The sequence below is a fragment of the Acipenser ruthenus genome, chromosome 5 (genome assembly GCF_902713425.1).
Source record: "Acipenser ruthenus chromosome 5, fAciRut3.2 maternal haplotype, whole genome shotgun sequence".
Classification (NCBI taxonomy): Eukaryota; Metazoa; Chordata; class Actinopteri; order Acipenseriformes; family Acipenseridae; genus Acipenser; species Acipenser ruthenus.
In genome coordinates, this window is record NC_081193.1 from 13,910,978 (window position 1) to 13,937,245 (window position 26,268).

Below are 26,268 nucleotides of genomic sequence, written 5' to 3' on the forward strand. Positions count from 1 at the left end.
CAGTGGGAGCAGGTCTCCGGACCTCCCCCACGATCTCCGGCAGCGAAACTGCTGCAGTGGGAGCAGGTCTCCGGACCTCCCCCACGATCTCCGGCAGCGAAACTGCTGCTGGGGTTGGTGGTCTCCAGACCTCCTCCCCCTTCTTCGTGGCCGACAGCTCCCCTTTCTGGGGCTCCGGCCACCGTACTCCCCGTGGTGGAAGTACGGGAAGCAGAGACAGCTCCTGATGTTCTGCTTCTGGCGGTGGTGGAGGCAGAGGCAGCTCCTGCTCCTCTGCTCCTGGAAGTGGCAGAGGCAGCTCCTGCTCCTCTGCTCCTTCCGGTGGTGGTGGCGGAGGCAGAGGCAGCTCCTGCTCCTCTGCTCCTTGCGGTGGTGGTGGCGGAGGCAGAGGCAGCTCCTGCTCCTCTGCTCCTGGAGGTGGTGGAGGCAGAGGCAGCTCCTGCTCCTCTGCTCCTGGAGGTGGTGGAGGCAGAGGCAGCTCCTGCTCCTCTGCTCCTTCCGGTATAGGTGGCGGAGGCAGAGGCAGCTCCTGCTGCTCTGCTCCTGCCGGTGGAGGTGGCGGAGGCAGAGGCAGCTCCGGCTGCTCTGCTCCTGCCGGTGTAGGTGGCGGAGACAGAGGCAGCTCCGGCTGCTCTGCTCCTGCCGGTGTAGGTGGCGGAGGCAGAGGCAGCTCCGGCTGCTCTGCTCCTGCCGGTGTAGGTGGCGGAGGCAGAGGCAGCTCCGGCTGCTCTGCTCCTGCCGGTGAAGGTGGGAGCAGCGTGTAGTCTCCTGCCGATGGAGGTGGGAGCAGCGTGTAGTCTCCCCCTTTTCCAGGGGACTGGTGCTGCTCTGCCTCTCTTGCAGGGGACTGGTGCGGCTCCGCCTTTGACGGGGAAACCAGCAGGCATTCTCCTTCTGCTGGTGGAGGTGGAACCAGCAGGTATTCTCCCTCTGCTGGCAGCTTGGGTCCTGGGGCTGTGGAAGCCCCGACTTCCCTCTCTTCGGGCTGTGGACGCACCGACTCCTCCCTTTTGGGCTGTGGACGCACCGACTCCTCCCTTTTGGGCTGTGGACGCACCGACTCCTCCCTTTTGGGCTGTGGACGCACCGACTCCCCCCTCTTGGGCTGTGGACGTTCGGGCTCCCCCCACTCAGGCGTAGGACGTTCGGGCTCCTCCCACTCAGGCGTAGGACGTTCGGGCTCCTCCCACTCAGGCGTAGGACGTTCGGGCTCCTCCCGCTTGGGCTGTGGACACTCAGGCTCCTCCCGCTCGGGCTGTGGACGCTCTGGCTCCTCCCGCTCGGGCTGTGGACGCAAAACCAGCAGGCATTCTTCCTCTGCTGGTGGAGACGGGGACAGCAGGCATTCTTCCTCTGCTGGTGGACCTGCTACCTGGGCTGCTGTTCCACGTATAATTGCCTCCAGGTAGCTGAGGACCAACCCCACACCTTCCTCCCAGGTGCTTAGGGTCTGTTCCCTCGCATATGCCTCCCATCGCTCTCTGTCCATAAACCGCAGGAACTGGACGACTACTGGGATAGACTGGGCCTCCAGCCCAGCATTTTCCAGCATCCAGTCCCGCACTTTGATTGCGTGTTCTGCCATTTTTTTTTCCCCCTCTTTTTTTCTCTCTCTCTTTTTTTTTTTTTTAATCCAAAAATGCTGTTCCTGCTCTGGCCTGAGTCCTGGAGGCGCTGTAGATCCCATGCAGGACACCACGTGTCACAAAGACGGCCGGAGTGGGTGGCGTCAGACCAGATGCAGGAAATAAATAAACAGAGAGATGGGGTTTTGGTAAAGCTGAGCGCGTGATTGCGCTCAGCATTTAATAATTAAACAGAACAGAACAGAAAATAAAAGGTTTGAAACAACAAAACACAGGACACGGCACTCGAGCCAAAACAAAAGGACAAACAAAACGTACTAACACACAAACGGTGGATGCACAGACAAACGAACAAACACGGTGAGTGAAAACACTATTTTTACTATTATTATTCTAACAATTACTACCTCCGTCTCCAATCCCGTTCTCCACTCACCGAACACCCAACCCCGAGTGACAGAAACGTGCATCTATATATACTGTTGTGCTGGGATTCAATTACTAATTAATTACTCACTTGAATCCCAGCACGTGAATTCATTACGTGAAACCCTGTGTTCACATATTATATTTTAAATGCACGTGCGTGATGTGCAATCCCGAGCTTAAATACAAATATACAATTTAAACACATGTGAAACACAGACCTGTTTATATCCCGTGTACCAATCTATACACCAACATTAACATACGCACGCATATACAACATATAACACACAAATGCACACAGGGGCGGGGCACATTGCCACACCCCCGAATAGATCTTGAATCAACTCGCAATGAGCCATTTCCTGCTTGGCTTGCAGATCAAGAAAAAGTTAACATATTGCCCCCATCTTTTCACTGCTGAATCTATTTAAAGTAATTTAAATGAACAATAACAGAACAAATAAAACCTGAAAAATACTCCTTTGTCAAGTGCTGTGAAAGACTAATACTGACATAAACTAGGGAACTTTGAGAAGTAATTACCAGATAAGGATACAAGAGATGTAATCCTATCCATATTATTATTGGCTGTCTAACTTTCCAAAAAATATTCAGCTGCTGTCCAATATCCAATGAGGACACTCTAGTGAAGCTTATGAAGAGGTAGAGACTCATACTGCTTTGAGTAAATACTGAATAAATGATACCTTGCAGGTACAACCAGTTCTGTCGCAGCAGTCTTTTAGCTTGTATAAATACTGTAGCTTTTGGAGACATGAAAAATCTTGGGTGCTTGACTTATGGATGATATGAATTATCCACTTGTAACATTCAGTCTTGGTCAATGTAATGGGTGTACTGTCAGGGGTGTAAATTTGGTGCTATAGGGTACCATAGATGATAGTTTCTCATTGTGTCCGGACTACTCACATGACCCACCCACACTCATCCATATACACAGGAGAGAAGGTTTGTATTGCATAGGAAGTTGGGGGGGGGGGGGGGGGGGGTAGGCTCTCTAAAAAAAACAGTTTACCACCAACTTTCAAAACGATTTGCACCCCTGACTGGAACCAATAACCCTAATTTACTGCCAAACCTCTTGAGAATCTGAAAGTGGTTGATACAAGTTCTATAATGTAGGTGTGCTCACGGTTTGTGAATATATTGCAGATATCTTTGTTATTTATATAGGTTAAACAATAAAATAAACTTGCCGACAGCATGTTGCATGGTGGAGGCCATCCAAGGAGTTTTAACAAGGAACAGATGCTTGGTAATTTCCAGGTCAAGGACACATCCAAGGTCTAGGGCAAACTAATGTAGTTGCTATGAGAAATAATTCCAAGATGCTGTGAAAATGCCATAACAACATTCTTTAAATAAAAGAAAGCTGTATAAGAATTTGGGATGAATGGCTTTGGGGTTTTATGATCTAAACATGGCGATTATTCTTCAAAAGCTGCCATCGATACTGTGTTTATTGTGTATGGACTAGTTTAGCAGCTGCATGTTTTCTATAAAACTGAGCTTGGTGGATTAGGGGACTTTAGTAAAGTTGGTTATTTTATGCACTTTTAACTCTGGTTAAAATATGGATTTTACAAGTGGTTTGGTGGTTTCAACTTAGCACTCAGTGGATCAGATGACAAAACCACCACTGTGGGTCAGCAGAGGGCAAGAGTTGAACTGCTCTATCTCCTCTGTGTATATTGCTCTGTAAAGAAAATAGAAGTGACTTCAGTCTTCAAAGCTGACAATCTATTGTGACCAAAATTCATAACTCAACAAACATTTAGGCTCCAATTTACAAATGGGAATTGCATATTACACTGTTGCCATTTTTCTGGGGAAAGACCGTTGAATTCAATTATATGTGCAGGTGCATAACATTCAGAAGAAGAAAAATACAACTTAATTTAAAGTTGGTCCCAGTAAAAACAGGACATGGGAAGAGGCTCTTTGAACACTTTTGATGTTATACTGCAATTAAATAGACAGATATGGGGGACCTTACTTTAGCACAACATAGAGTGTGTGTGTGTGTATATATATATATATATATATATATATATATATAGCGTGCACGAGGGGAAGGCTGCAGCAGGGCTGGTAGGTGACGCAATCACATACAAAGACATAAGTCCGATATACGCTCCTTGCAAAGGAGCTGGCTCTTTTGTACAGCAGTATCGGCGCTATGCTTTAGTGCGGAGGTTTGCGCCCGCCCTCCGCCTCTGGGTGATGCGCCTGCCTGCGTTAACCGAGATTGCTACTATATATATATATATATATATATATATATATATATATATATATATATATATATATATTAGGGATGTCAAACTGTTAAAAAAAATAATTTCAATTAATCGTAGGATTTTAAAAAAAATCTAACGACAAATCACCCTTTAAATAAACGTTTTGTTTAGAAGGAGTTCATTATGAAGTAAAAACCTCCCAAGAAAGCACCATCCAAGCTCTTTTCCAAGTTGCTCTTTATTACATTAGGCTGTATAGAAATTTTTTGCTTAGCTTGGATGATTTTTTTTTTTTTTTTGTTTACCACTTTAAATATATTGGTTTCTGTAGTGATACAATACTTTTCACTTTACATGTAGCAGTGTGGAGTAGTGGTTAGGGCTCTGGACTCTTGACCGGAGGGTTGTGGGTTCAATCCCAGGTGGGGGACACTGCTGCTGTATTCTTGAGGAAGGTACTTTACCTAGATTGCTCCAGTAAAAACCCAACTGTATAAATGGGTAATTGTATGTAAAAATAATGTGATATCTTGTAAGAATTGTGAGTCGCCCTGGATAAGGGCGTCTGCTAATAATTAAATATTAATAATAACATGCCCACTGGATTTTGCTTGTATCGCATGTAAACCCAGCAGACATCCGTTAATTCGTGCAGAATGGGATCGAAGTGTGGCAGAATAAGTGGAAAACACAAATTAGTATGCATAACAGTACATCCCTTTGCCGACAGCCAAAAAAAGTTAGATTACATACCTAGTACCGGTATATTACATCCTTTCAGAGGCCGAGGGAGCTGGTTTAAAAAAGTCACAGATCTTGCTTTTAGTTTTTATTTTGCAACCGCTTTCTCACTCAGCCTGTCAGGCTAGGGTTAAGTCTGCTTTCTGATCGCTTGTCGCTGGTTTCCAGTGACTGTGTCCATGAGTTGACGAACTCCACCAAGATCGCTGCTCCGCAGTACTATTACACTATGTTTTAAAAGTAGTCTACTGACAAGTGCTCATCGACAGGCCGCACGGATTATAGAAACACGGTTTAGTAACACACACATAACTGAGATTTCTTCTTCCACGATACAACCTGTGCATTTAAACTAGCTCTTTAAATAAAATATCATGAAATAATAATAATAAAAAAAAAGATATGCACTTAAGCACTACATAGCAAACAAAATAATTATGACAAAATCCAAATAGACAAATGTAACTAATACATAAACATGCTTTACTTGAAACTCAGCCTGCCAGTACAGGTAACTGTCTTTTTTTTTATCAATACCATATGAATTATTTTTGTTTTAAATAACCATTTTTTTTTAATAAACGCATTCAAAACTCCTGCACATTTGGTGCTTTTTCACTGCTACTTTTTTATTTTATTTCTGATCTCGTGTCCACTCACCGACAGACAGGGAATGTAAGAGGATCCAAACAGGACTGAGATTAAGGAGTGTTAAAAAAATTAACAAGTTATTCGGTTTTTTTAGTTAATCGCAGAAGTTAACTGCGATTAATTGACAGCCCTAACATATATATATATATATATATATATATATATATATATATATATATATATATATATATATATATATATATATATATACTGAAGTCAACGGAGAGCTGTATTATTAGTAATAGAAGATGGCAGGCAAGCACACATTTTTTCTCTTTAAACTGTGTGCAGGCGTCATGACAAATATTTTATTGATTATTTTCGTTATTGTCCACCTCTTATATTAAAAATAACCGTTTGACAAGACTATTTTACTTTTACAAAACCCTTGGACTACTAATTTTAAAGATTACTGTCACTCATTCACTCATTTTCAATTTTAGATTAGTGTGTTTTGTCCCTCGTTCGCTACCGTCTCCCTTGTCTCCTCCCCATTGTCAACAGACAATTTTTGAATTCTTTCGGCGCGTTTTTGTTTTATTGTGCTGCACATTGACACAGGAGTGGTATGTACTGCTAGTTTTATTTTATATATTTTTTTCATCAATGCAAAGTAAAGCAGTAATGTCAAAACAGTATTTGAATGTATCACAGAAACTTTAATTTTAACAAACACGTTAATTTTGGGGTATTTTGATTAAGGTAGTTTTAAATTCGGTATTAAACAATACCCTTTAATACATTTAAACACGTTGTTATTATAAATACTACTACGACTACGACTACTACTAAGAATAATAATAAAACGGGTTGCTTCCCCTGGCTGGAGCAATATTTTTTAAACTCGTTTCAGAGTGTGTTCACCATTGTCTCTACAATGTAAGGGGGCAGACATGTTGCATTTTATATTTTGATCAGCTTTCAAATTCAGAGTAACAATTAGTAGTATTTTACTGTCTTTTTGTTTTTGAAAACGTGCGCCTTGTTACAAAGAAAATTTGTCACTTCAACTTGTTCAAGAGACGAGTCGGATCTAGTCGAACAGCTGTGGGCTACCGCTCTACGAGAAAATAAGTTCCTTTTCTCTCAGCTAGTGGTTTTGGATTGTCACTTGATACTTGCCATCGTTCCTGTGAACCATTTATTTATAAGCACGTTTTTAGCGTTTCTGGTTCACTTTTAAATAAACAAATACATATTAGAATATTATTCAAATGTTAAATTACATTTGTTGCGTTGGTGTCCGCATAAAGTAGACACAATTAATCAAGATTTACACTACTTGCTTGGGTACTCAGGCAGCGCAAGCTTGGCTCAGGAATTGAACAATGCCATTAAGCTGGTCAAGGAAACAATAAAGGACGGGCCTTCAAAATCCTGCAGAAACTAATGTTTCAAATTGCCTTACTTATTGCTATGATGACCCTCACATGCTTGATTTTTAATATAGTAAAACTTTTCTATCTATTTTGACAGGCTTTTTTTAAAATCAGAGACAAAGTGAAACAGTGTCCCCTAACGTCATGGAGGCAGCCACTAACTTTAAGACTCCCTGCAAACAGGACAGAGTGAAGAGAGGGTCTGGTATGTATAATGAAGTGTTTTTTTCATGGGTGTGGCTAGTGAAAACAAAAAACAAAATCCTATAACCTCTTCATGCTGCAGTTTCCCCAGACTAATCACCACACACTAGATGCTATATTAGGGATAAACTCCAGTAGTTTATTGAAAATACAAAAAATAAAATTTTTTAGGGAATGTTCTTGAGGGTGAAAGATGATTTTAAATAATAATAAAAAATAAAATAAATCTCATACAAAATACTACAATTTTTTGTTAGTCCAGAGTACAGGAAAGTATATATTTGTATTTATTAATGTGCTTAGAAATACAAACACCATATAAGTAGTCTAAAATAAAGTGCACATAAGCAGTACAGAACAATGATCACCAGTAGCAGATGACATTCAAATGAGAAAGGCAGATCTTAAATTCCTACTCTTGATTCATACAAAGAAATACTAACCACGTAAAAATAACAGGATGCACACCAGCAGTTCCTTTCAAAACAGTTACAGCAGAATATCAGATGTTAAGGGAATCTGAACTTTTTGGAAATTAGGCTGGCAGAGCCTTTAAAAGGACATAACAGCTTCTGTGCACCCACCTCATTTTAAGATCCAGACTCTACACAGCCTTTCTTTTGTGTCTTTTCTTCTTTGGATGGAAAGGGTAAACCACAGAAGTACCACAGTCTGAGACTTTCTGACACTGTAATTTGTCTAACGATAATGCAGTGGACGCAACAAACCATACAATCGAAGCAATAATATCAAGGTTGTTTTTGATGACAAATTACACCCTGGTCCTGTGTTTCCTCATCACTGACTATTAAAGTACTTCTTCCTGTGCAGGTTTTGATTTTGATAAATGTCTAGCAGCAACAATTAATTCATGTTTAAGCTGGCATGGCATATACCGTTTGTCAGAGAATACTACTGTAGATGTAGTGTATATTTGCATTAAATAAGTATATATATTATGGCCTACTTTAGAAATTAAGAGAATTGTATTTTACAGTAAAACTTCTCATAGTCATCGCCTTGGCTGTACTTGTGTATAACCACAAGGCAACATAATTGTTACCTCTAATTTTTTTTTGTCTAAATTGGGTGTTTGCAATTACTAAACCAGAATCATTGAATAGTGAATGATTCAATAATTTCTGCTGTATTTAAGAGGAACTACAAATGTAGTGAAGCTGTTTCCCCAATAGGTAGACTTGAATTTGTGAATAGCGTGGTTGATATAATAGTCAGAACTCTTTGTGTCAGTTTTCTTGAGTAGAGGAGGTAAGTCAATCCTATGCGATGACGAGGTGGGAGAAGTTTGTCAGTCTGCTAACTAGATCCTTTTAGAAAGGATGCAAGTGATGCCTACCAGCAATATAAAGACATTTAAACTTTTCCTGGGTATTACAATGAGCACTTTAGCATCTAAATTACACAAATGATAAAGAAAGTCTTACAAATAAAAATCAATTTGCTAGAAAAAAAACCAAAAAATAGTATTATAGCCAAATATAATGTTGTCGACATTATGTCATTAAAAAGGCATTGAGGCAAAAACACTACAGAGGTTTTCAAATATTCAATTATTAGAATAACATCTGTCTCTGTTCATGCTTTTTTCGTTCTTTGTCATTTTTTATAGTGTTCAATTTTAAAATGCTTGCCAATGATGATGTGTGAATAACAAATACGTATGATATCAGCCACATTAAGAACAGCCATCTAACAAACAAATCCGGTGATTGTAATGTATTATCCAGTCACTTAGCTTTCATTTCTCCCCACTAGGTTTTAATGTGTAAAGCAGAAATCTCAAATTTACTGGGAGCATTTACAATTTACTCTAGGTGTTTGGCAATAACAAAAATATAATTTAAAGGCTGTGGCAGATCTCGTGTGTGTTCTTGCAGGTGGAAACATTTTAAAAGGCGGCTTTACAACAAAAAACAGGAAAAAAGCTGACATGGTCTTCATTCTGTACAATAAACAAAAGGCCAAGCTAGAAAAGATTGTAGTACAAAGACACCAAGGAACTATGTTTTTAACACTGAACATAATTGCTGGACAATGCAGCGTCTAAACGAATACATAAATAGAACATCACATCAAAATTGAAACTACCTGTAATGTATTTACTTTCTTCTTTGAGAACAGGCGGGTCCTTGGGAACTCCATCCTCAATGGTTATTCCAGCTTCTCCCTTCATGCAGAAACTGGGATGCGGAACTGGTGTGAATGTGTATCTCATGAAGAGGTCAGTAAGAAATATGCAGTGTCAGTGGTGCATATATTACCAAATACAATTAAAAACTGTATATTGCTTGTTAATGCTGTTTCTAATATTGTAAAGGTATAATATGTTTCACTTCTCTCTTCTGTAAATTTGAAGAACTGACAAAGAGTTCCAGTCTCCCTGGGCCATAAAGAAGATCAACAGCAAGTGTGCCAAAACCCAGGTGCAAGTCTACCAGAAACGGCTCAATGAGGAGGCTAAGATTCTAAAAAACATACAGCACCCAAACATTGTTGGTAAGTGTCCACGTATATATATTTTTGTACATTAACCTGAAACAGCTTTTCGTTTGGACTAGGCAACCAAGCCAAGGTTTAATTAAGGGTACCACATTTAAACAGATGTGTATTTAAATTTGGATTACTAATACTAAACTATTTATAGCCATTGATTCACTTTCCAGCCACTGCATGCATTGAGTAAGCTCAGTATCTTGCTTTATTACAGTACTTGAAGAGTTATGTACTGTAAAATAAATATGGAATGTAGTTCAAGCAATGTAAACTGAACTCCATGATTTTATGTAGAGCTCAAATATGTCAATGTACTTGTTTGATAGGCATTACTAAAGTTAATTTCATGAAATACTGTATAGTACCTTTTCACCAGATCATCAGACATGAGAATAGCATCAAAAGTGACTGTCAACAAATATCCATTTAGACTTGACACTTTTCATAGATTTCACCATGATTTCTAAATGTATGTATACACTTTTTATGAAGTGCTTGATTAGTTACCGAATTAACCAACAACAATTATTACTAAAGACCAAATAAGTCTAAGACAAGCACAGATGATTGTAGCCAACTTTGGAGGTAACCATATATTTGCATATATCTATAGAGCTGCCTGTCCCGTTGTGATCAGCATTTCGAAGTTATCAAGCATATCAGATCTGTGGGTAAAAGAAGCTATTTGTTCGTCTGTTTGTCAAATTTCCGTTTGTATATGTGCATACAGCGTATGTAGGTCATGGTGGGGGGTGTATAATATACCTATTACTGCGATTCCATTCAAACTGAAGAACTACACAGGATGGGCAAATGACTACTGTTTGAACACTGCACATACACAACTGGGAAACAACGTTTGAGGCTGAAGTTAAATATGTGCCTCAACTGCCCAGCTGCTACAAATTAGAGAAAGATATTATTAAAGCAATTCTTTTCCGAAAAACCAACACATTTTTCTGGAAAATAAATTCTGTCTAAAAGCATCATTGGTTAGGGAATGTAATGCCCACTTGTATGATTTCATGAAATGCAATTGAAATTGTGCCTAAACTAGATTGTGTTCATATGTAAAAACAGCACTTGACAGGTCTGTAAATTAAGGTGGGGTTACACTGATGCCCTCAAGTAAGCCATGCCATACTGCATTAAGTGCACTCTCTGGGTTATTAGTGAGGTTAACATTATATGTATGTCATGAAAACAGTAAATTAAGCAAGACTTGCATATTAATTAAGGTAAAAACATACTCTTACTAAATTATAGTTTGTATATTTTTGTAATTTTTTAGGATTTCGAGCTTTTGCCACAGCTAAAGATGGTTCAAAGTGTCTGGCTATGGAGTTTGGTGGAGAACAATCTCTGAATGACCTGATAGAGAAAAGGAGGGAAGAAGGTAAAAAGGCATTCCCTGCAGCTACCATCCAAGAAGTAGCTTTACATGTGGCACGTGGTCTTAAGGTATGTTACATGTGTACTATACATTGCATACTGTGCAAGTTTTATGTATGTATGTATGTATGTATATGTTTGTGTTTTATTGAAACTTTTTTAAGCTTTTTTTTTTATTTAATGGATTTGTCATTAGAAGCTGCGGTGTTATCTTCTCTGTCATTGCTCCAACAATGCCCGTTAGCTGTATGGTGCTGAATTACCCATGCCCACCCAGTTCTTGTAATTTCTGAAAGAATAGCAGGTAGTACGTATTCCGAGCAGTCCTTTAAGAATCAACCAGGTCTTGTGTTGTTTACCGTTTTTAACATGGATGATGACTTGCAAACCATATGATAGTTCAGGTTGTTGTACAGTAAATCTGTATGGGATACACACAAAATACACTTTTTTTTTTTTAAATCTGTCTTGTGGGTTTGCAGTGATTTTGATAAACATCCTACTTCAGTGATTCCATAATTTGCAATGGTTCTAGATATTTTATTTTATTAAACCAGTCATTTTGTAACTACAAGAAAGTTTTCAGTTACCTAGCAACACAAGCTGTATAATTAAACAAACATTTAGAGACCTTTTTTACATGAGCAAATTTGTATAGAATGCTTCTTTAAGTCTTTGCCGCCGTAACCCAATTTAAAATATATAGATTAAAAAAAACCTTGAACCCAGAGATGTACAGAACTTTGGATAAGTCCATTAAATCTTACTATCATAGGAGGGGCTCTACTGGCAGGCTTTGCAGTCACAAAAATCATGTCTCTTTTCGTTCTTTGGGTAACGCATCATATATGAAATGTGCTTTAATTGGTTGAAAAACAGTTTAAATTATGTTCTTTAGGTGGGTGAAGTTATGTGTAACAGTCTGTCATTTTCTTTTTTTCTTAATTTTTTGTAGTATCTGCATAATGAGAAGAGACTGTTGCATGGAGACATCAAGTCCTGTAATGTTGTAATTAAAGGAGATTTTGAAACCATTAAAATCTGTGATGTTGGGGTTTCACTTAAGCTGGATGAGAACATGAAAGGTAAAGCAATGTACACCCTTACCCAGTAATACAGTGTCATTATATAACATTATTTGTGCTGGGAGGCTTTTTGATTGGTAATGTATCGACAAATCTGTTAGATACAGCTTGGTGGGAGTTTTAAGGAAGTAGGGAAGTGGAACTTTAAACCTTTTTTAAATTTTTGTTTCTTTTTTTGCTATCCAGTGAATGACCCTAAAGCACGTTACATTGGTACTGAACCCTGGAAACCTAAGGAGGCGTTAGAGGAGGGTGTAATTACTGACAAATCAGATATCTTTGCCTATGGGCTGACGCTGTGGGAAATGATGACACTGTGTGTACCTCACCTTGACCTGCTTGAGTGTGACAGTGAAGAAGGTGATATTTGTTTTGTTAATAAGATTTGGTTCCTTCTGCTGAAACATTTTATTTTTATGTGAATTTTGTATGATAAGCATGATCAAACTGCCATCAAGGTAACTTGTATTAATACAAGTACAAATCAGGCCCCATGTTTTTTCTATGTAATATAAAACTAGCACAGAATTGTCAACCTATATATCTAAATTAGCATTTTATATATATATATATATATATATATATATATATATATATATATGCATATGTAATATATATATATGCATATGTAATATATATATATATAAATATAAATGCATACGTAATATATATATATAAATATAAATGCAAATTTTTATATATATATATATATATATATATATATATATATAGATATATATATATATATAGATATATAATGAATGCTAGGTGACTTTTTTTATTCCCTATGTACAATTAATGACCCGCGCAATTTGGTGTGCACGCACATAAACGCATAGCAACGTCAGCCGCTGAAAACAAACCAAGACAGACACTGTTTCCTTTATTAATTGAAGAGTTGTTAACACCTATTTTTAATACAATGTAAAGAGTTGTGTGGTTGTTGGATGGCACAACCACGACTACATGAAAGACAAGCGGCTGTGATTTTTTGAACTTCCGAAGAGGCGTTTAAGCCCAGATAGAAGGGATAAGTGGCTTTCTGCTATACATCGGCAGCATGAAGATGGGTCTAAATGGAGTCCACCAGACTCAAGAACCATCTGCAGCGAATATTTTATTCATGGTAAATAGTTATACTTACATTATAAATTACAGCAATACACAGTTAACTTAAATAACTTAAAATACTTAAATAAATAAGCACAATATAGTAACATGTTAGTAGTGCGAAGATTAATTTTAGTAATAACAGCATTATGCATTAATTTACTCAATGCCTTTTTTTAGTATTACATTTCCGTTAATGTTAAATACATTAACATTAGGTAGTCCAAGGTTAGTGATAATCAGCCAGGTTCCTAGTTTAACAGGTACATACCCAAATAAAAAAATTACGGTAAAACACTTTAACCAGGGAGACAGCGCTAACCTTCTATTGCCTTCTCAGGGTGTGGTGCTGAACCTGGACACACTAGGGTTCCAGGCAGTCAGAATCACCCACAGATAGGGCACACAATAAAGAGCATTACAAATTTCAAACTGAACAACAATGAACACCAACAATCCCTGGTGTACCCTTGAGCAAGGCAGTGTACTATGCCCACGTTTCTCCACTAAAATCAACCCAATATATATTTATATATATATATATATATATATATATATAATATATATATATATATATATATCTACACGTAGCTAGTCAACATAATTAGACATGTCCACCGGCCGTATGTTACACAGCTTGACAACGGTTTGTTTTCAGCGGCTACCGGTTGCTATGCGGAAGTCACTTGACTCTGCGTAAACGGGAATTTGCCAAAGTGTATTCGCTAATAAATTGCAATTCATCCTTTTTAGGTACTGTATACCTTATACAATGTTAATTTTTGTATTGTTTTAACTCCAGATGATTCCTTTGATGAAGCTGACTTTGACGAGGATGCTTATTATGAAGCTTTGGGGACGCGACCTGCTCTCAACATGGAGGAGCTGGATGAATCATACCAACAAGTCATAGAGCTTTTTTCAGTCTGCACTAATGAAGATCTTAAAAAGCGGCCCTCTGCTGCTCAGATTGTTGAAGTGTTAGAGGCAGTCATGCAAGAGCCAAGCAAATAGAATCACATTTTCTTCTTTTTCTTAAGCCTGGTCATTCTCCTAGTACTGTACAAGAGAGTAGAACCTGTTTGTTTGCCTTTAACTAATTAGCACTGTAGACTTTTTACTTTGACGGTCTGTCACATTAAGCTAGAGCCACAATATGTCCAGTTGTAAAAACATCATCTAATAGAATATCATTTGCATATGTTCATATTAAAAATAATTTGTTTTGCCAAGAAGCAAAATGAGGGAAATTTCCAAAGACCTCATAATACCCTGAATGAAAGCAATATTAGTCCCATATTGTTGCTTTCATAATGGTTACAGATTTATATTATAGCTATATATGAATAACATACCCTTTTCTAGGCAGTAGACAACAGAGTTTTTGAAGGACATTGAAATATTGTAACTAAAATCTCTTTTTAGTATACCTTTCATATTATTTTATATAAAATTAATGTCGTTTGAACATGCATTGTAGCATTGTATTTCTTTCTTGACTGTAAACTTGCTTGTTTATGTGAAAGTTTTTCTACTTTTTTCTGTCTGCTTTGGTATTTTTGTTCCTGTTCATTGATATTATGTTTAGGTATACTGTGTGTACTTTGTCTAATTTTAAATTCTTATTAAAATATATTTTTCCTGCACCTTAGTCGTAAACCTTTTTAAATAGTTTTGGCTAAATAAATGTTAGTCAGTCAGCACTCGGCTATACGACACTCAAATACATGTCAGTCGCATTTCATCGTCCTTTTATTAAGAATAAAATCAATCCCCATTTATATATACAGTAGATGCTGATTATTAGCAACCCTAATAAAAGACAACTTTTGGTTATTAACATTTTCCCAGGAACCAATCCCGTCCCATAGACTTTAATATTAACAGAATTCTGATATTAGCGACTGCATGTCTCTTATATTACTAATTGCCAGTGCTAAAGAGCGCACTTGCATGATTTATGCGTATACTTCATGCAGCTTTCATAACTGACTTCACAACTGCATATTTCTGGCGGACTGAGGCAGAATTGTGGCTTTGAAACGGGCTGTGAAGCTGCATGCAAAATTGAGATGGATTTACAGGAGGTGGTACATTGTAAAAAGCAGACAACGCTGGACAATTTCTTATTTTAAAAGTGTGTTCTTTAGAATTGATTGTAAGTACAACACGTTTTTTATGTTTGCTCTACTCCTTGTAAGGACAATTGTAGTACATTGTTGTGTAGTACTATTTAAGCCTGCTCTTTTTGTTTTGTTTTTTTTGTTTTACACGCATGAAGTAAGCAGCACTTACAAAGGTACCACGAAATGTTCCTGTCAGGACAACTGAAGAAGTCAGCACCTCTGGTCACTTTTTTTTTTTTTTTTTTTTTAAAGTAACAAAAATGCTTAATTCACTGCCAAACATGAACCACTTAGATGTGTAATGACTAAAGTATAGGACACTGACCTTAAAGTTAGGGTTTTGGTGTAGGGAGAGGATCATTCATTGTTTTAGGAACAATAATATGATAGCCAATCAGAGTGCAGTGTCCTGACAGGAGGATTGTGTTAGCTTTGTAAGGATAGCGTGAAGTGAACAGTTCTATGTTTGGGTATTTTGTGTTTCTCCTGTTAATTTTTTAACTTAACATTTAAAACACATGTATTTCAGTGCCATATTTGTACAACTACAGTATATATCGTTCCATATAAAGACACTTAAACAGGGGCTTTTCACTTATTGGCAACTTACTGTAAAACAGTTAATCATTAAACTGTTTTTGATACTGTGATTTAAAAAAAAGAAATCTGATCTTTACTAGCTTTTGTCCATTTTCATTTGCAAGTAAACTGACATGAGGGCCTTATTGAGCACTATATTCTGCAATTCTCAATACTAACTAACTTAATTTTGGAAATGTGTGGGGTTTTTTTGTAATCTTTTGCTAAATTGCATTGCATTTTACGTTTTACGTAGTTCTGTGCATGGGTAATGTTATGATTTAATTTTGCTGTTGGGTCGTTAATGGGTAATTTTACATACTGCAACAATATGTACCAGATTTAAAAGTATGTACTGTATTACAGTCCACGTGTCGTCTTTTTTGGCAAGTGGTATTTTCAGAATCCTATCGTTCTGAATTGAAATACTTGTGTTAAAAGGCCTAATATTTATTTAGTTATAAAACAAATGCTGAATAAGATGTTTGTGTTAAAGTGCCAGCACAGCTTTCCTTCAGTTCAGATACTGAAGAGACAGAAATAGACGTTAAACTGAGAAATGTGTTTATAGTTTGAACAACACCAGTACTGTTTACTGTAGAAATATTGCATGAATCGCTAGTATAGGGAATTGGGGGACATGGTGTATGTGCGTTATAACAGAGAGCCTTATAGCGAGGAGGGAGCACTGTATTTCCAAAATAATTATTCAATTACTCAGAAACGTAGAACTAGGCTGCGTGATAGTCATGTGCAAAAAATATATAAAATCAAATATTGCAGGGGTAAAAAGGGTCTCGCACTTCAAAAGGGGTAGCGGGTCTCAACACAACTGATTTGTCCTTCACAGCTGTGGCTGCCTTGACCAATTACGATGAGTCTTTGGACTGTCCAGATGTTTGAAACATATTGTGACGAGCAACTTTAGTGCTACAATGGTCCAATACACACATGTACTTATATCACTGGCTGATTAAACTCCACCCCCAAGTGATAAAATGTGAAGGCTCTTTTAAACGGTCATATTAAGAGGAATGTGCGTATGCTAAATTTGCATTAGACATTAACCCTGAATGTCGCAAGTTACAGTAGGTCCAATAGGCAAGGAAGTCAAAAGTGGTCCAATTCACCTTCAATACAGGACAACTCACTTGTTTCCACTTACAATACACCTAGAGCTACATTATCCTACTCAGTTGCTCAGGCCAGTCAGTGCATCATGTAGGGATATACCACAAATTCAATTGTTTCACTCTTATTTTTAATATTCTTAACCTGATGTCACTGGCTGAAACAAGTAGAAATCTGCTGAGAAAGAAGATGATCCATGCTTATTCTTTTGTGTGCAAAACAGGGAAATTATTTGAGATAACTTTGCAAAAATGAAACACATTTATTAGAAGTATTACAAAATGCAGTTTATTAAAAGAGTAATACAATGACCTACAATTTTCATACAAGGGACACCTTTTTACAGCCAAGTCACTGACCTATCAAAGTGAATATCATCTGTAATTCACTCTTCAAATAACATAAGTAACTTTTTTAAACTATTTACAAAATTACATACTGTTAACACACAAAAAAGAACATTTAAATATTAGTGTATTAAATCTTGAACATATTTTATTTAGAAGCAGATGTTTTTAGCTTGTGAAGTCACCAAAACTAATTTCTCATTATTGTTTAAAGTTACATGGTACCTGCTGCACAAAACAAAAGCCACAACATTTCACTGCATAAAACACTATTAATACAAAAAGCATGTGTTTAACTAATGAAGTTATACACCAAAAAAGCTGGGGTTTCACAGTAGTTGCTGGCAAACAGCTTGCCATCTGGAGTTGGATCGGTAAAAGCAATTTCCTCTTTAGTTAGGTGGCATCCGTACATAAACGTGTTTCTGAAGCAAGAGAAGGGACACAAGTATTATGTAAAGTGCACTTTTGCTTTATTTTACAGATTCAAGTTAGTTGTATGTCCTAAGCTTTCCGTCTGCTTGCTGGCCTCTTTTGTATAGCAGTTAAGATGCTCACTTGGGGGAGTGTGGGGGTACAGAAAAATGCTGAGAATTCAGCCTTGTTGCAGTAGTTTAGAGGAAAATAGAAACTTAAAAAAAAGATGTCAAATCAGTTCAAAACATTAATCCCTGACAACAATGAAAAGGTAAATATAATAAATGCCAGAAACATAGCAAGAATATACTGATTCTGAAAGGCAAGTACAGTAATGTTCTGCCCCTGAAGCACAATTTCAATTCCTGGTGTGTCTGTAAACTCCTACCTGACTGCGTCCACCATGCGCCTGCCAATGCCCTTTCTCCGCATCAGACTGAACACCCAGATCCTGCTGATTCCACAGATGGCATTTTCTGGCTTTGTGGAGCAACACCAAGCTCTGTGATGCTCCAGCAGTTCATGCTTTTTCAACTCCTCCTGTTCAACCGGCTCATCCAACACTCGGAATGCCTACGGAATTATGGTAAGTTGCACTAAAGTACCCAGTAATTAAATCAACAAACATTTTAATAAAAAGTTTTGTTTTTTTAAGACTACAAGGCTTAGCCATTTTAATAAGCTGACCATTTTATTTTATTTTTTTTTGTGACAAAAGTGCACATATAGGTTCCTCATAGCAAATGGAAGTAACAGTTAAGATTTAAGAACCATTTTGTATAGCCATCCTCTAAGGCTTTAAGTACAACCTTTAGCAGTCTTTGGTCTTAGGTAGTGTAAAAGCCAACCTTATTTTATAAAGATGACATTGTACAGGCACCTTAGTTAATGGAGATTGAGAATCTTTAGGTCACCAGCCCCAAAGCTGTTCTTGGCTAAACTTGAGAAATATTTACCAGTTTGATCTGTTCTGCTACAAGACACCCAACAATCTTCTTCTCACTGTTCACAAACAGGTATGTTTTACTCCTGCTGGGACAGCTCAGCGAGACTTGTTTAAATCCCAGTTCGTTGTCAGCAAGTTGACGTACTTCATCAGCCTGCAAAACATTTTCAAAACTCAGGATAAGCATGGACCTCAACTTACCATCTGAGGACTTCTACAAGACTGCTAATATTGATCTGGGGGTTTGTTTCAATGATCTGAATTCAGCAACATCCACACTGCACTTTCATGCTTCCGTTTTAGAAAGTATGAAATAAGTAGGTCAGTAACCTACATACATCTCTGCAATTCAGGATTAGAGCCATCAGTGTTATAAAACAGCAGAGCATCATGCTCCATTGCCACGATATTTACAAGTAACATACTGTCCTAATACCGACTTTTATAATATTTTGATATCTCTGCATTAATAAAAGATGGTTGTTGTAAAGTTACCTTTTTAACTGCATATTTTGGATCATCTGGGAGCACAAGTATTATCTTTCCATCCCAGTATTCAGCAACTACCCGCTCTTTCTTCCACTCCTAAAAAAAAAAAAAGAAAACAAACAATTATTCCCGAGATAACAATAACCCAAGAGACATTACAAAAAAGGAACAAAGTTGAGACACAGTGTTTCACAATAACATTTTCAACTGCGACTTGAGATCAAGGCTTTCCAAGTTATGGACGGTGGAAGACTGGTGCTACCGAAATATCAAGTTGTGTGTTATTGTGAAATTATGCACTGCTACAATAGTTGCACAAAACCGAGTTTTGGAACCATCCAACTGTGTGGTAAAATTCACAAAAACCAAACATGATTTACTGGGATCATAAAATTTCACTTTCCAGAAGAAGAATGGCTTTGATGAGGCTGAAGAAATCCAAGCAGTGTAAACTTGCTGTCAGTTACGAGATGTAAAATATATTCAAGACAGAAACTCATGAATAAAACCAAAATAACTTACCACAAACTTAATTTTATCCAGGAGGCTCTGATGGTACTGCGTGTGCTGAAATTCGTCCTCAGTGCTGCCTGCTGTATAGATCATGCCACAGGATTTGCACACAATGGCACCAAAATGCTTCTGGCCAGCATCCTTAAATCAAACAGATTTGCAAAGTTACAAAAACAAAGCTGCAGACTTCATGATAAAACAGTTTTGCAGGCAACAGCTACAACCAGAACAAACAGTAAAAGCTGAAAACTGACAGTTTAAGACAAACGGTCAAGAATCATTAAGAGAAAATTGTTTAGGTTGCAGAATGTAAAATGAATCAAAACATTACTCCAGAAACACACACCTTTGGTAAAAAATAATAAATAAATAATTATATATATATATTATATATATATATATATATATATATATTATATATCTATATATATATATATCTCTAGATATATTTTTATACACAAACACAAATTCACAATTCATTTATTTAACCCTTCATAAAATGCCCTTGAGTGCTTGCATCCTTGCACACTAGTGAGTAACCAGTTTCAGCATTTCTATCTGACAGGGGCACCGGTAGGTTTTCTAGGAATTGTTAAAATACCGCTTATTTGTCATCTCATCATTAGAAGAATGCGAGGGCTTATGAACCACGACTATGGTAACATATGGACAGCCCGTCCATATGTAACTTCCATTAGCTTTCTGTTCCCATCATTATGTGTAAATGATAGCTGTGTGTGAAACTATACTATGAACAATGATAAAAGGAAGACACAGACACACACATGTTTTAATGGTTTCTTTGAAATACAAATGAAACGCATAACGATACTAAAATGACAAGTAATATTTCCTTACATTATTCACATTTAAAACATTTCTGCATTGTAGCCATTTTGTAAAGAATGTCTGGGATAATCTATAAAGCAGGGTTACGTACAATGATGAGTTGATCGGTGGCTTGCTTGTCAGAAACTTTATTTCTCTTGATGTTCCTCTGCAGCTTAGCTGGTTTGGGTAGAGCAGCTACAGGCAACAAAGGGCTCCGGCACACCACAGGAGACGCCAGTTCAGCTCTTGCAGGACAGTGCCTAAAGAAGTCAGGAGGGAGTGGAATAAAAACGTGTAGTAACTTATTTTATTTTATGTTTTTTGGTATAAATTTAGTTGTCGCCAATATTCAGTAGTAGTCAGAAAACTAAATCTGTGGTGTGGTATTCACTTTTTTTGCAGGCACAGCAGATAATGCAAGACCATGAGTAAATACTGGGCTGCATCTCTGGGGAGCATAGATGGAAAATTCTAGATTCTTTTACCCTTTCATTGTAGAGCTGGGAGTACTGAAGATAGGATAGTCTGATTCAGCCGGTGGAGATGCTGCAAAAGTAAAAATAAAACAATGATTTTATAATGCACATAAACCACTAGCACAAGCACACAAAAAAAAGATTAATAAACAATGCAGTACTTTCCCTAGCCTGTTTGAGATGTAAAGATGTGTTACTGAAGTCAAACACTGTGTCCGATCCTATCTCTGCTGTGCTGCAGTCCTGCAATTAAAACACAAAAAGGTCACGGTACCAGAATCTTATTATTAAAAGCAAGCATCAAATGATCTAATCTTTAAAAGCTTACCTCCACCTTGCTCAGTTCACCCATTGAGTTCCCCGAGTTGGCCTGCAGTCCACCGATTCTCCTCAGAACAACCTTCACTTGCTTGGTGATGGGATGGTTCTGCAGCAGATGTTGGTCTGTCTTTGTTTCAGGTGAACCCGAGTTGGCCTGCAGTCCACCGATTCTCCTCAGAACAACCTTCACTTGCTTGGTGATGGGATGGTTCTGCAGCAGATGTTGGTCTGTCTTTGTTTCAGGTGAACCCGAGTTGGCCTGCAGTCCACCGATTCTCCTCAGAACAACCTTCACTTGCTTGGTGATGGGATGGTTCTGCAGCAGATGTTGGTCTGTCTTTGTTTCAGGTGAACCCGAGTTGGCCTGCAGTCCACTGATTCTCCTCAGAACAACCTTCACTTGCTTGGTGATGGGATGGTCCTGCAGCAGATGTTTTAGTACGACCATGTCCACGTTTCTGATGGGTTGGTCCGAGTCTTGCTTTTTTTCATCAATTTCAGTTGGTCTAGTTTTGGGTTTGTATGGGGCTGGCTTGCTTTTTTTTTGTGTCTGTTTTTTATATATGGAGCAACCTTTTGTGCCGGTAGCAAAGAATGCAGCACCAACCAGGAGTTTGGGCTTGTGTTTAGCCATCAGACGACTGAAGCGCAATGAGGAAAATGTCTTTAGTCCCCGTTCCCTGGGGTCACTCGGTATCGACTGACTTGATGTCTCAGTGGCTGGTTTTGGTTTCAAGTAATCCGTAATGCGGGTTCTGGAAGAACGGGAGACCCCCAAGTTTGTCTTTGGTGAAGTTTTAGGCAGGGTGACATGACCCCTCTTTCTTTCATTGATTATTGTAGGTTTGCCATCATTCACAGCTTTTCTCTCCAGGGGTGTGAGATACAGCACTTTCCCCTTGCCATAGAAAGATCCAGTTTTCACAGACGGTTTGAAGGCGGAAGGAGGCTTTGGAGACCAGTTGAACTGGGAAAGCCCTGCTGGTGCCACGGCAGACTGGTGAGAAGACTTTACTTGTTTTATTGGAGAGAGCGATTTGAGAGGGGATGAGCAATTTTCATTTTCATGATCAATGGATTTTAAGGCTGTTCTTTCAAGAGGAGAGCTTGGTAACCTTGGAGATTTCCTTCTCAGTGGAGAACCGAAGTCTTTAAGGAGCTTTTCAGAAAGAGGGCTGCAATTTAGAGTATAACATGAATAAATTAGGCATTATTACTGTATATACAGTGCCTTGCATAGGTATTCACCCCCCTTGGACTTTTCCACATTTTGTAGTGTTACAACCTGAAATTAAAATGGATTTAATTGGGATTTTTACCATTTGTTTTACACAACATACTTAACACTTTGAAGTACGTAGTGCACTGCACTGGTGTAAGGCGACTCTTTGCCACGTTGATGGTGAAGCCCAGCCTCGCCAGATGCTCTGTCACGACCGCTGTGTGGGCCAGTGCTCGCGACTGGGAAAACGATAGTGTCCACACACCTTGAGAACGTACAAGGAGCTATGGAGAGGCCGAATGGCAGCACAGCAAACTCAAACGCCTCCATGAAAAGAGAAGTGGAGATACTTTCTGTGCTCCGGATGAATGGGAACGTGAAATTACGCGTCCCGCAAGTCCGCGGTGGTGAACCAGTCGCCCGTCCGGATGGACGAGAGGATGTGACGGTGTGTCAGCTTTTGGAACCGCCTTTCTTTAAAGAACCCGTTGAGGAGACTCAAGTCTAAGATGGAGCGAAAACTGCCGTCCTTTTTGGGTACCAGAAAATACCTCGAGTAGTACCCCTCTCTGTGGGAGGTGGGGGTCTACTAGGCGAATGGCTCGCTTGCACAGCAAGGCGTCCACTTCCTTCTGAAGTACCGAGGCCTGGAGAGGGTGTGTGTCCCGAAAGTATTCGCGATGCCTCAAAAGGGAGGAGGTCCCAAGTGGAACTAAAGCGCGCAACTGCGTTCCCTCTGCCTGCTGGTTGGGCCAGGTTGCTTGCTCCTGATGTGCCCTGTAGGCGATGCCTTAGATCACCCAGCGGAGCCGGGGGGAACTGGAACTGTTCTGGTGACAGTCCGCGTCTGAGGAGCTCGCCAGCGGCTCGACCTGCCCCACGTGGAGGTGCGGGGAGAGAGCAACGCGGCCACCTGCCGGGACACCTTGCGTTCCCGGTGGGATCTCTGTAGGATCTCCTCCACGACTGGCCCAAAGGTACGTCCTGGGGATATAGATGAATCAAGTTACGCAGCCTTATCCGCATCAGGAACTCTATCTTGTGACAGCCACAGCAGTCTATGAGCCACTATTAAGCTAGCCAGGCTCCGGCCAATAAGCACACTTGCTGTATTAGACAGACGAGTTGCCTGCGCCTCTGCTGCATACCTAACATTGAGGGTTCAGGCACGCCGGGTCTCTAGCCAACCCACCCACTGGCGGCGCCTTAACAAGGGCCGCGATGGTGGAGTCTACCGGGGGGGGGGAGGGGGGATTTGGGACCCCGTCAGGCCAAGCATATCGGCACCTTCTAAGGAGGCAAGCAGTGTGGCCTGTTTAAGCACGTTAGGACCCGAGGCCGGACGATCCCAGGAGGAGCTTACCTCCTCCATGAAGTCTGGGAAAGCCGGGAACTTCTGAGGGTGAGGAACCATCGCCTGCGTCCGGAAAACAGACCGGCATGGTTCTGCCGCTGGCGGCCAGGGGACCTGCAGGAAAGCTGCAGCACGTCCCAAAAGTGCCGAAACCGAGCTGGACAACAGGGACAATTCTGGTCGCTCTTCTTTGCACTCTTTCTAGAGCAGCAATATCCTTTTTGTAACGAGGTGACCAGAACGGAACACAATATTCTATGTGAGGTCTTACTAATGCATTGTAAAGTTTTAACATTACTTCCCTTGATTTAAATTCAACACTTTTCACAATATATCCAAGCATCTTGTTTGCCTTTTTTATAGCTTCCCCACATTGTCTAGATGAAGACATTACTGAGTCAACAAACTCCTAGGTCTTTTTCATAGATTCCTTCTTCAATTTCAGTATCTCCCATATGATATTTATAATGCACATTTTTATTGCCTGCATGCAGTACCTTAAAATTGTCTCTATTAAATGTCATTTGCCATGTATCTGCCCAGTTCTGAATGCTGTCTAGATCATTTTGAATGACCTTTGTTGCTGCAACAGTGCATTTGGTAATGGTATGTAAAACAGGATCCATCATCCTTTACATACCCACCCTTAAGGTCTCCACACACCAGACACTATGCGATTTTTTAAAATTGGCAACGACACTTTCGCAGCGACATGACCATACACACTAGAAGCAACGCGACAGGTTTGAAAACTGCCAGATCTATACAACTGTTCAAAATTGATATTGACAAAACTATGATCAAGACTGGTACATATTAGTCAACATGATGTGGAAATTATGAGGGTCTTCTCCAAGGGTATTTCAACATATATGGCAATAAATCATACATGCCATGCTTATCTAGTTCCTTAGAAATGGTCTCCCATATATTCTCTTTCAAATCTGTATCCTTAGAATTGTGATGCCCTTTGTCAAAGTTCTGGGTCCCATCATTTTGGATACTGCTTCACCCTGCTGGACCACGTGCATCGAAGCTGTTCTCTTTATTTATTTATTTATTTTATTTATTTATTACTTTATTTAGCAGACTGGTTCTCTGGTTGCTCAATGCCCTTGATGCGCGTTAAATCGCAAAAAAATAGGATTCGATCGTACTCTTATTTTTGTTTTCAAGTCAAGTATGAGGGCCACCTATGCCATCAACAGTGAATTAAGTTAATTCCATTTCAGAGTAGTCAAAACAAAGCGTCAATCTGTAACTTACCCTTCAGAACTATGTTTCCTTTTCCTTGGAGTACCAATACCCGAAGTCACCATTTTCCCTATCAAACTGTACCTAAGACACAAAACTAGTTAGTTAAAACAAGTTAACAAAAAAATTCATAGGGCTAGTTACCTCATCGTGATGCAAACAGGGCTGTTTTACTTTGGGCCATGCTCCACAAGTAACAGTTACACACGCACTTTTTTGATTCCAGACCATTTTGAGTTTACGAAAATTTGCAATTTAAGTTTACGAAAATCACTGCAAAATATACAATGTTAACATGTAGCTACCATTAAATATATAACGTGTAATCTGATTCAGAAAATCGCATTCTACATGTTTGTCTTCCAATCGGTAATAAAAAGTGTCGGTACTACTATATTGTCTTGAGAATGTAAACTATTGAAAACATATCGATTTAACTGTACTGTAAACCCGACTATTTAACACAGATCGATACATACTTACCACTGTGTCCGTGTTGTCTAATTCTGTGACGGTTTTATTTTCATAAGATCAATGAAAATGTATCCCTTATGTATCCCTTTTTTCTTTTTGTAACGTTTTTCAAACAGCGCGCCACAACTAAACTTCACAGTATAACACCCATCATATAATTCCCGCCTTCGTGTCACTGCTCTCGTTGCAATCACTCAAATAGACAGCAAATGCGGGAGATTTTCTGTTTAAATAACATTGGTTACTTCAACAAGCAGTTTTGTTGTTCCCGCCCACAAAGGTACTAGAAGCAGAGACGGGTTTCGTGTGGCGTGTAATTTCGGCTTTAATTATATAGCGGGTTTAGTGCATTTATACTATGGGATGGTTATTATGGTAATTAGAATGACATTTCGCCATTATTTAATTTTTTTGTCAAGATTGTTCGTGTCTGTGG

At 39.0% G+C, this 26,268-nt stretch overlaps 2 protein-coding genes across 2 annotated transcripts; one reads left to right on the top strand and one right to left on the bottom strand.

The window, feature by feature from the left end:
* The first annotated feature begins 5,969 nt into the window (after nt 1–5,969).
* LOC117403373 (lymphokine-activated killer T-cell-originated protein kinase homolog) lies at nt 5,970–14,998 on the top strand. The gene is made up of 8 exons (XM_034005478.3): nt 5,970–6,234; nt 7,145–7,252; nt 9,394–9,493; nt 9,629–9,768; nt 11,057–11,226; nt 12,113–12,242; nt 12,429–12,602; nt 14,155–14,998. The coding sequence occupies exons 2-8, from the start codon at nt 7,192–7,194 to the stop codon at nt 14,364–14,366; spliced, it is 987 nt and encodes a 328-aa protein (XP_033861369.3). The 5' UTR covers nt 5,970–6,234; nt 7,145–7,191; the 3' UTR covers nt 14,367–14,998.
* A 2,485-nt stretch (nt 14,999–17,483) lies between these two features.
* On the bottom strand, nt 17,484–26,133 carry LOC117403208 (N-acetyltransferase ESCO2-like). The gene is made up of 11 exons (XM_034005202.2): nt 25,842–26,133; nt 25,371–25,442; nt 21,536–22,703; nt 21,369–21,450; nt 21,217–21,277; nt 20,841–20,991; nt 19,910–20,041; nt 19,394–19,483; nt 18,909–19,052; nt 18,341–18,525; nt 17,484–17,960 (listed from the first exon to the last, which is right to left on the bottom strand). The coding sequence occupies exons 2-11, from the start codon at nt 25,421–25,423 to the stop codon at nt 17,828–17,830; spliced, it is 2,199 nt and encodes a 732-aa protein (XP_033861093.2). The 5' UTR covers nt 25,424–25,442; nt 25,842–26,133; the 3' UTR covers nt 17,484–17,827.
* Nucleotides 26,134–26,268: the final 135 nt, after the last annotated feature.